Raw genomic sequence first — 12,045 nt, 5'->3', positions numbered from 1 at the left:
ACTTTAAGTTACGTGGTACATGTACAATTCTAAAAAAGAAATACTAGAAAATAATTCCATTTAAAATCAAATGTACTTTTACAAATTCCTCTGTTACTTCTGGTAAGTTGCTTTCAGAAACCTTCTCCATTTTGTCAGATACCCATTTGCAAGCAGCTTCCACAAAAGCACTGTCCGACAGGCGATTCACTTTATCATGTTCTACAGTCTGTAAAGAGCAAACCAAATACTTTATACTTATTTGCAAACAAACAACTTATATGCTGAGCGATGGAATATTTGTATGCATTACCTAGGTCCTGGAGGGGTATAGGAGGGATATCACTTGGCAAACATATATGCAGCTGATAAGTAATGGCAACCTCATTATGTCAAGTGCAGAAAAACTGACATGTCCGCAAGCACAAAACTTATACAACCAGTAATCTAAAGGGCCAACAAGCTTTCCCAATTCTTAGCATTAATGCCAATAAATATACATTATGAATCAGACTGAGTTTTCTTGGCCTGGAAAGCAGCTTCTTTTCACTAGCATTCATCAGGAGAATGAGCAGCTCACCATTTTATGCCAAAAGGTAATGTATACATTGAATGGTATGTTAAGAAATGTGTATACAGATATGACATTAGCCTGCATGACTAACAATAATTACTAGAGTATAAGTCAACCTTTGTGGACTTTTTCTTTCTAAATGGTACTTATTTACATAAAGGACCCTTTTGGTATGTTAAGTACAATGGAAGGAGGGTCATATGCAGCTGTCTACATACACCAATGACTCACTGCCACGCAATGTGTCCAACATCAGCAGTCTTCAGAGACATGCTTTGATAGAGTATATATAACTAACAAACCAGGTTAGACAGGGACTTATATAACAAGGTAGATCTTTATGATCGATTAATAATAATTTAAAAGTACAAAACAAGAGGTGGTCTTATTCTTTAACCATTCATTCAATCCTTTATGTCGATTCAATACACCAACCTGTGCAAGCTGTAAGGAGAGGTCTACTTGCAGTGAAATGTTGCCTGAACTTTGTCATGACAATTACTACATAGGACCTGCTGAGAATAGTTACTCCCCAGCTCCAGTACTTGTCCAGATTTTCCAGATCTAAAGCCCACGGTTCTGCTGACCAGTGGTATCAGGCAAAATCTGCGTTTCAGAGGACCTCTTCTTTAATATATGGGAAAATCACAAAACAAGAAATTACAATATCTACCTTTGCTGGAGGAATCGCTGCAGAGCTTGATGGAGAGCCATCTTTTGAGGACTTTAGAAGATGTGTCCCGGGTCTTTCTTTGCCTAAGAAGAAAAAGAGCAAACACTCAAAACGGCAATATTTTACAGACATTTTCTGTAACACTAAGCTACTATTTTGGCTTCAAATACATTTACTGTATTAACAATGTATCTGTTTCTCTGTCCTGAGCTAGCAGGGTTTAATCCTGACTGCAGGGAGGTATACCCTGCTTCCTGCTGCTACCCTCAAGTACATCGAACAGTGGTTATTCAATGACAAAAACTTTCTACGTTGAATAACCACTGAACAGCAATAAAAAAAAATATATCCTTCACCAGATTACTAGTATCAATCTTTCTGTTCCTAGACCTGGATACAGATTTGACAAGGAAATAACACACTCATATATCACTCTGCTGAAAGTTTATTAATATTAGGGGTAGTAAAGATAATTTCTGAAACTCCAAAATTGCTGGCTTGCAGTGCAAATTATGTATTGTCACATGCCCTTTTTAAAACAAATCCAATTTTGTTTTTGAGTGACATCCGGACTATTGGAATAATCATTTCACCACCATAAATATTATGCAAACATTTTCCATTGTCATGTGCTACAGGTCCCTCTGTCTATGTAACATCCATGCACCTATTAAAATGGTAGTGCTTAATACTGTATACAAAAGGATTAACAAAATGAAAAACATAAGGAGTAAGTATGTTAACAATGCTTCACTCTTTTTGTTTTGCAAAGTGGAGGCCAGGTGTACGCTTGTAACTGACAAAAAAAAAAAAAAATGTAAGCTACTGTTTAGTTTCAAAACCATTTCTATCATGTATTTAAAGAAAGCTTTTAGGCCTAAGCTGTATGTTGTTACTGGACACTCAAAAGTAATTTGATACATAAAATAGAAAGATAAAACTAAAACCTTAATGAGTACTATGAAGCAGCTTCACATAATACAAAATGAAAAGAAAGTGATTAGAAAAACAAAACCATACATACTTCTGTGTTGGGAGGGAAATGTTTTGCCCCTGTCTGGAGAATAGCTTCTGCTACTGACACTGGAGCCAGATCTACTGTGGGGAGAATCTTTTCGGGTAACAGGAGATTCCCGGAAATATGAAGTTTCTCTTCTGAGAGGTGAGCGTTCCCGCATATAAGGATGATATAAAGGTTTTCTTCCGAAGCCTTCCCTGTGGTCTCTATGATGAGATTAAAAAAAAAAAGACAGAAACAACTTTTTAAATAACACTGAGAATCTCCCTGGCAAAACCGACATCTAATTCTGTCACTTTACTCGTACAATTTTTGTTTTTTTATTTACTACAAACACAATTTATATGTATGACTGTGAAAATGGAGATATCCAGCCAAACCACATTATTTATGCAAAGAAAATAGAAAACAGTAAGCAACTTAGAAAAAACAGAATATAAAAGTATATACCAGACTACATAACTAGAAAAGATAAACACAACACTTATTCTTCCTAGGACTTAGAATGAGCTAAAATAAGTGGCATTTTGCAGCTACAGAACTCGCTTTTGTGTTGAATTTTAGTTCAGTGTTCATCTAACCAGCAATGAAGAATGAAGCATGTAAATGGTTAAAGAAACTGCCATTCTCTCATCACTTAAGATAAAGTCGAGAGCAGATAATTTCAAATCCTATGTGTGACCTTTTTAGTGTGAAACAATTGCCCAGCTAATATTGAACTATATCAGCATGCTAAAAATAAACGCACCTGTTAATGGCACCATGCAATATATCCAGTACAAAGGAAAAAGAACACATTGTGAACTCGCTCCTCTGACCATAAGACAGGTGGTTCACTCAGCCTTGTGTGGAAATGTCCCTGGTAACTGACCAAGCAACTCAAATCAGAACATTCCATTATGAAAAATGGTGCATGGCAGAATGTGCTGTAACCCTGACGGTTTGCTGTAGCACGACTGACAAACTGAAATTTACCAGTTCACCAGAACATTTCTTTGCAAAAGTATTTGTCTTCCTAGGACACTGGAGCAGAAGTACAAGCCAATCATATAAGAAAAGGCGTACAGTTTGATGTGCATTGCAAAAACAAAAACGTTTCTCGAAGGTCAAAATCCCAATTCAAATAATAGGTTTATTTCTGAGAATCTCCTAAAATGTTTGCTTAATGTATCGATGAAAATTTATGTATTCTTTATCATTCTCAGGCTACCGTTGGGGAATGGGTTTTGCAAATATATGCTTAATTGTTACATACATATGTAAAGGACTGCAATCAGTCCTACGAGTCCCTCTGTATTGCAGACAATGCTTTGTGGTATATTGATCAATCTCATGATTGGTTGGCTGTTTCTACGGTCTAACAACTACTAATAGGCTTTACATAGTAGTGATTCGGTGGCCAAACCACTTGGAGCTGAAATCACAAGTAGTTACATAAACATACGTGGGGCTGCCCGGTGGTTAGTACTGCTGCCCCACAGCCCTGGGGTCAATAGTTAGATCCCAATCAGGGCCCGATCCGTGAGGAATTTGTATGTTCTCTATTATTTTTGCATGGGTTTCCTCTGGATGCTCTGGTTTCCTCCCACAGTCTAAAGACATAGTGGTAAGTTAACTGGATAAATGATAGTAATAATATGCCGGTGACATTCTGGCAGGATGTTTATCTAAGTGTTGTTAAGCTGCAGAGCAGTCTAACATGACTTAAAAAATAATTCTGCAAGCTTAGAGAGCTGTCAAAAAGTATTACAGTACTAACCTGATGGTGTCTGGTTCTTCCTGCACATATTTTTTTCCCAAAGCAATTCATTCAAGCAATAAATATGTACAATATAGTACATACAGATTGGTTAAAAAAGTGATTATTGCCCTAACATTTATATTAAACTCAGTCAATTCTACTTTGACTAATGAAAATAAGTCGATCTATAAAATGCTTATTTTACTCCAATACTGGGCTGAAAATATATGTATAAAACGTTAAGAGGAAGTTGAAAGTCTCACTTCAATAAATCAGTTAACGGAAAATGAGACAGTAATAAAAATGTGTTTTCACAAGTATGTGCTTTGTAGGCCCCTATTTAGACTGGCGAGAACTCATTAGCACAATTGTGTCACAAGCAGAAGAACACCACCAACACTGCACAATTTATTAATGTTAAAGGTCTGCGTCATGGATTGTGATGAGCATACTTGAAGACCAGACAGATTTAACTTTTTGCTGTTTGTTTAAATGAGAATAACTATTTTCTTTCTTTTATCATCAGTCTACCCAAACAAGTTTTACACACCTGTTAATGTCTCCATGACAATTTCCCTTTTATCATAAATAAAATGTAAATCAAGACTGCATGCCATTGTAATTAGGAAGTAGTATGTGATCTTTTTTTTTTTTTACAAGTAGTCACTGTTTCTGCTTTACAACAAGACTGTTATTAATAACTATTGTCTGGTAAATTGGCAACCTGCTTCTTATAGCATATGGTTACAAAAATGTAGTCCATGCAGTGTGGGTTGTTGCTGCAGTTGCTGCAACTATTTTGAAAGACTCGCAAGGCAATGGTGACTCAACACTCCTGTCACCAGGCGGGAGCTTATTAGCACTTCTACCACCTGCCAAGGTTTCAAACCTGAAGGAAAGGTCCAGATATCAATGGTCAAAGTCGGGGTGTATACTATGTGGTATGCCATACCCCCACTTTCCCTATTATTTCACTTGTAAAACTATTAAACTCCATTCACTTATATTCCCATTATATTTTTCATACCACCACTTTTAAAGTTCCTCTTCAAACACTTCCAGATATCACAATTTGGATGGATAAGGAGATTAGCTCAAACTACTCCAAAAGAACTTAAAATGAAAGATTTAGAAGAACAAACTGCATATAAATGTCACCATGTACGTGAAGGTCTGCCTGCATTCCAAAAGTGTTTGTTAAGCTACAGTCAATATGATTTTATAAAACTGATTTTTTGTTAGCTATCCTATATTGTTGCATGACAAAAACACCACTAGGAAAAGAGGTAAATTACTGCAGATTACTTTATTCAGGGATCCATAAAACGCTTATAGAACTTTCTGTGAGGTAACATTGACTGAAACACAGTGTTTGACCACTTTCCATGCTCCCCATCTGCATAGTCATACGAGGTAAGAATGTACCAGTACAGCTAGCAGCATGCTTCATTATGCAAAAAAAAATAAAAAAAAAATCCAAAAATAATAATAATCAGAAAGCATGTGATATTCTTAATACAAAGACAGAACATGTTGAATATCAAGAGTTTGTGATCTCATCTAGAATCTTAACCATACTTGCCTACTTTCAGTAGGCGACGTTCGGGAGAGGGGCGTGACTAATGGGCATGAGGGGGCGGGGCACCTCGAATCGCATCATTTTGGCCCCGCCACCATGAGTAAAATGATGTTTTGTCGCTGGGGCAGGGCCAAAATGATGCGATTCTTGGTGAATCGAGTCATTTTAACAAGGGGATTCCGAGATGCGGGATAAATGCCAGCTCTCGCGGGAGCCTGACACGAACTTCGGGAGTCTCCCGGACTTTCCGCGAGAGTTGGCAAGTATGATCTTAACCGATATTTATTCAGTCATATAGGTTATACATTACAATGTTCTTACTATTAGGATTCCTCCGAACATTCTGTACTAGGACTTCCCTTTTCATTGTATTAATGCTGAACATTTTAAAAAAATCATGCCATAGAGGTAATTTATGTTCCACAGCAAACTGCCATGACGTATGTGCACTCATTTTATGCAAACCACCACATGAAAACTATTGCACATAACATCAAATTAATAAACTGTACTGGCGATTCCCTGAGGCATGTGCTATAACCCAGTTATTTTTATTTTTTTTACTTTTTTCATCCATTTTCTTTATAGTAACTACATTCACAGTGCTGCATTTTCCTGCAGGTACACAAGTTCTGACCTTCACCAGCAATAGGAATCAATGCTCTCCAAGCATTCCTGTAACCAAAGCAGATCACATATGCCCGCTCTGCTGTGAGCACATCTAACCGCAAGACAGTCTTGACATAGTTTTATATTTACATAAGAAGCACTTTCATATAGAATTACTTGAGCATGATCTAAAACCTCCATTTAAAATGGAAAATATTTTAATCTTCTAACAATGTTTGGTAAAAACATAGAGTGCTTTAGCCATTTGCAGATTGAGATTAATGCAAGTGGGATCTGCCTCACATGCAGAGATAAAAGTGAAATATCCAAGACTGAGGAATGGTGGGTGCACTGCAGACAGTAACTGCTGGGCAAAGCTTGTTATGGGATATTGCTTACTCAGCAAAAAATAGCCATGATCAATAGAATCAGGCACATTTATAAAAACTGGGAAATGGGTACCTGAGGAAAATATGTTGCAATCCACAGCAACTAGAAGTTTGCTATTATTTTCTAAAATCAACTAGAATCTATATGTTACATATACTTTTCAGGAAGCTTGGTATTTCAAGATAAATTAGGAGGGATAGAAAATTATGAGAAGTCTTGCTGATTTTAAGAGGAAAGGTACCCAAAATAGAATAACATAAATAACAATATCAAATAACAAGGAGTTTAACAGTTACCTGCACCATACATTAAATAAATAGCTGCAAAGCATGCTAAATTGCCAATAAGATTTATCATCATGGTTCAGAGACATAAGTAAATATGTAAACCATTTTCTAAAGTCTTGCTCCACCATTATAAAGTAAAGCACAATTCAAAAAGACTTGCAGTCCCATTTAAACGATTCAGAAGACCAAATGCTGCTTGTGAGTCCAAGCAAACACCAATATTGATTATTATCTGATCAGCAATCCTATTCAATCAGGAGCTATAAAAAGACAGTCAGCTGATTATTTGACAGTCTGTGCTGTCACCAACTAAGCACCAACATTGAGATACATTTCATCCAATTGTCATTCTCATGAGTGGTCAAATGAGAAAGTGGTCATTGATCCTCCACATATCATACCAGTGTATGGATACCTTTATTTTTAATGCAAATAAATATTTAAGATTTTAATAGAAACAAAATGGCATGCAACTAAATATAACAGTAGCTATAAAAAGATATACACACAACAACAATAATAATAATAATAATAATAATAATAATAATAATAATAAACGGTCAGTGATTTGATCACTGCTAAATCTAACTTTTAATTCTCCTTGACCTCTGTGCTGCATTTGACACTGTTGGCCATTCACTTTTCATACAACCGCTATAATCCCTAGGTCTGCAGAACACTGTCCTATCCTGGTTCGCATCCTAATCTGATTAATTATCAGATGGAGTACTACAAGGCTCACTGCCAAGCATTTTTTTCTTCTTTATCTATAACCCTACTCTGAAAGTAAAATGCTCCGTTGCTTCTGAGTATAAGCTCTATGATCATCATCATTATCATATTTTATTTCTAAAGGCACCACAAATGTTCTATAGCATTGTACATGAAATTTACAGCAGTATACAATACACAGACAGCAACGATCCATAGTACATTACATAATTATTAAACAAATTATACAAAAGAACAGACATCTACTAATTTACAAATTCGACACAACTCAGTAATGCAGATTTATAAGTTATTTATAGGAAAGTGATTTAGAGTGATGTCACTGTCCTAAGTAAAGTAGGCTTAGACTCAAGAAAACAGGGCTACGGAAGCAGGCCTAGGGGTACAGATGGTGAAGGAATAGTAGATAGAGAATACACGGAAAGAGGGGCCCTGCTTGTGAGAAATTATATCCCCTAAAAGGAAGGAAAGAATATAGGGTAGCACAGATTGGGGGGAGTAGAGGTAATAGCAAAGGCAAAGGAGTTAGGAAAAGGGCTCTATATGCATTAAACGAAAATGTATCTATCCTCCCTGAATGTCACAACATCTGTGTTGGCCTGTCTTGCTAAATGTCTTTCTGCCATTTCATCTTGGATGTCCTCTCGCCAATTTAAACTCAAAATTTCAAAATCTGAGCTAACTAAATGCCCAGCAGCCAACAGAAGCTACTTACCCGACATCTCTCTTTCAGTTGGCAACACTGCAATAAACTATAATCCACAAACTCGCAGCCTGTCATCCTCAACTCTGAACTATCCTTTATTCCCAACATCCAATCTGTATCCAAATCCTGTTACATATATCCAAGGAATATTTCCAGAACCCACAGACATCTAGCAAACACACTGCAACACTTTAATTCTTCCACTCAATATCTCCGGCTGTGAATATTCCAATTCTGTTCCCATAAACAGACTTTCACCCCTAAAATCTCTTTTGAAGGCAGCAGCTGGACTGATTTCCCATGCAAAACGTTCTTTTACTGCTGTTTCGCTCTGTCAGTGTCTACATTGGTCGTCTGTATTTTACCAAAACAAATGTAAAATATTTCTAAAATATAGTCTCTATAAACAAAACTGCATCAACAATCATATCCTTCAATTTTTTCAATATGTCTCCCAACTTGACCCCTCCATTCTGCACAAGATCGGTACAAGACATTCCTCTACGTGTTTGCTGAAAACGTACCCTTTCAGGCAAGCTTATCAAATTTCCAAACTGCCCTCTTAAAATATACAAGCTGTTATTTGGGGGGCCTTGGCTTCTCTCTGCTTTTTTCTCCTGTGGGGGACGGGGCTGCTGGACCTGGGGTCCCTTAAACTATACTGCATTATGTTCATCGGTAGTACTGTTTCTTAGCATCTCTGCTGTGTGCTCGTGTCGCAGCTCCTCACCACATGTGCCAGCGAATTGCCCATGTTGTCACCTGCCTAGTCTTCCTACATCATTCACTTACCTGACCTGTTTTAGGTGGGGTTGCTGCACGAAACCACCTGCCTCCTTATTAATGTTTGTTTTACTGCAATACCACTTGATACTTCTTTACCTTGTTTAATTTTAAAATGTTTGGTTACATTGTTATGTTCTGTTCCACACTCCTATTTTTCTCTATACCTTTGCCCTCTCTCCCCCATACTCACTACCCTCCCCCCTCTACATCAACTCAACTCCCATCGCTTACAATACTCGACAATCTCACTATCCCTACCTCCCCCCTCCCAGGTTGCTTCGCCCAATACCCACATTTAATCCCACCCCAAAGCTTCTATCTCAGGTACCCCAAGGGGACACCCCCCTGATCCGTCCTCCTGGATCTGCGCGATGCGTCTACTGGATGCCTCGCCGCGCTGCCCTGGAGCTGTTCGCTCTTTTGCTGACCTATGTGCTCCCACAGTACATAACCTCTCCCGATAACGGCACCACTGGTCCCGTCCTAGTGAAACATTCAGAAATAACCTCCTCGTCCACCCCCCTCCCCGTGTACCACACAACCCCTCAAGCGCTCTCGCATCACTCTTTAGGACTCCCCTCAGCCCCCTCCACACTGGGTTCTCACTCTATCTTTCTCCTCCTCACTTCACATGGGTCTTCGAGTCCTCTCCTTTAATCTAAAGGGCCTTAACACTCCCCAGAAGCGCGGTAAACTCTTCGTTACTTTCAAACTCCACACAGGCGATCCAATTTTTTATTTTTTTTACAAGAAACGCACTTTCTACACATCTCCCACCCCGACTTACTCTCCTACTCTCCAAACCGTACTCCAATAATCACTTTGCATGTGACCCCTCAGCCAAAAAATGCGGAGTGGCAATTATAATTTCGCGTCACCTTACCTATGAACCCATTAACTCGCTCACTGATAAAGAGGGCGGCTTCCTCATCCTAGTAGGTAAACTTAACAATAAGCTCTGTACCTTGGTCAACATCTATGCCCCCAACCAACACCAACATAGTTTTTTCTCGAAATTGGATACTTTGTTGACACGACTCCGCCAGGGAGACCTCATCATAGCGTTCTAAATAGTTCTCTTGACCGCTCTTCCCCTGTGGCTGCAGCCCTACCCATTTCAGACTCACTTTCCTCTAAATCCCTCCTCACTTAGTCTCATGAAGCCCCAGCTTCTTTTCTGATTCTTGGAGAGTGAAGGACCCAACAGCCGAGATTACACGTTTTATTCCCCACATCACCATTCTTATTCCCGCATAGATATGATCCTGCTCAGCCATGACTTTGCTTTAAACCTCCAGGAGGCTCAGATCCATCCTTTGATTTGGTCTGACCACTCTCCCATTTCCATTGACCTCTCCGGCCTCACACCTCGTCCCTGCTCCATGACATGGCGCCTTAACGAAACTCTAGTCCCAGCTCAAATCACAACTAGAGAATGACTTAGAAATCTCATGGGAGTCTTTTAATTCAAAGTCTACACTCTGGTTGGCACATAAAGCGGTCTTGAGGGCACAATTGCTCAGCATGGCCTCCAAAAAAAAAAAAGAGATAATCTTTCCAATATCAATAGACTTTCATTCCACCTGCAAACTTTGGAAACTCAACATACCTTTACCCTTGACCCTGCCACAACAAAAGCTGAACTGGACCTCCTCCTAAGCAAGTTGCCAAAACTACTTAAATGGCTTCGCCAAACCTTCTATGAGAAGGGGGACAAAGCAGATAAAATTCTCGCATCATGTTTCTGCTCCGCTAGGACAAATAATAATATTGTCTCGATCCGTAACTCTCACAATCAGCTTCTTTACGATCCTGCGGCCATCAGAACAGTCTTCCAAAAATATTACACAGAACTCTATAACTTCTCATCCTACCCCACCGCCCCAGCACACTAACCCAATGCTACTCTGATCTCAGAATTTCTAGCCAACTCCAGACTTCCCAAATTAACCCACCAAGCTCTTGAACATCTCAATGAGGAGATCTCGATAGATGAAGTCCAGCAAACCATTAAAGGGCAAAGCCCCGGGGCCCCGATGGCTTCACGGCCGCTTAATATAAGAAATTTTCAGACTTGCTTGCTCCCTACCTGCGCTCCCTTTACAACAATGTTCTTCAAAGGAGACTCCTTCCCCCCCGAAATGCTCGAAAACCAGGATTGTAGTAATCCCCAAAGAAGGGAAAGACCCGCTCCACTGTGCAAGTTACAGACCAATCTCCCTCCTCAATCTTGATTTCAAAATATGACAAAATTCTGGCGAATCGTTTGAACCAAATCCTCCCCTCCCTAATCCACTATGACCAAGTGGGATTTATCCCAGGATGCCAGGCGAGAGATAATACCAGAGAGCCATTGACATTATCCACATTGTGAACTCCAGGACCGCCCCAACTATTATGCTCTCTCTTGATGCTGAAAAAGCATTTGATAGGATCTCCTGGGGCTTTATGAGGGCTGCCCTTGAGGACTTTGGATTCGCTGGCAGTTTCCTCACTGGTGCCCTGGCATTGTATACTACCCCTTTTGCCAAAGTTTTGATCAATGGTACACCTTCAGACCCGATCTTCATCCAAAACCGTACAGGGCAAGGTTGCCCCCTATTGCCCCTTATATTTGCACTGGTGATCGAGCCCCTGGCACCTCAGATTAGATCCAATCCCAACATTCAGGGGGTGCAGGTGGGTAGCATCAACTCTAAAGATTTCTCTTTTTGCAGATGACGTCCTCTCTCTATCTCAACCGGCGATCTCCCTTCCTAATCTCTATGATATACTCCAAGCCTATGGGACAATCTCTGGTTATGAAATAAACTATGCAAAATCGGAGGACATCCTGCTTCATGTCTCCCCTCGGGGAAACGGACCTCCTCCAGACCACCTTCATTTTTAACTGGCATAAAAGAAATATCAAATATTTGGGAGCCTTCCTCAACTCTCGCTACGACCTCCTCTTTCCTGAAAACTTCCCTCC

At 39.4% G+C, this 12,045-nt stretch overlaps 1 protein-coding gene across 3 annotated transcripts in view; it reads right to left on the bottom strand.

Moving 5' to 3' along the window:
• PPHLN1 (periphilin 1) overlaps positions 1 to 12,045 on the bottom strand; it is a 66,967-nt gene that overhangs the window by 24,360 nt on the left and 30,562 nt on the right. For 2 of the 3 annotated variants that reach the window (XM_075209067.1, XM_075209065.1), the window contains 3 exons: positions 2,251 to 2,450; positions 1,227 to 1,309; positions 77 to 208 (listed from right to left, as the gene is read on the bottom strand). In XM_075209067.1, the coding sequence (XP_075065168.1) occupies positions 77 to 208; positions 1,227 to 1,309; positions 2,251 to 2,450 (415 nt within the window). The remainder of the gene's footprint in view (positions 1 to 76; positions 209 to 1,226; positions 1,310 to 2,250; positions 2,451 to 12,045) is intronic. The other variant, XM_075209066.1, reaches the window with a different exon arrangement.

The sequence above is a fragment of the Mixophyes fleayi genome, chromosome 4, assembly GCF_038048845.1.
Source record: "Mixophyes fleayi isolate aMixFle1 chromosome 4, aMixFle1.hap1, whole genome shotgun sequence".
Lineage (NCBI taxonomy): Eukaryota > Metazoa > Chordata > Amphibia > Anura > Limnodynastidae > Mixophyes > Mixophyes fleayi.
This window is presented reverse-complemented; position numbering and strand designations above follow the sequence as displayed.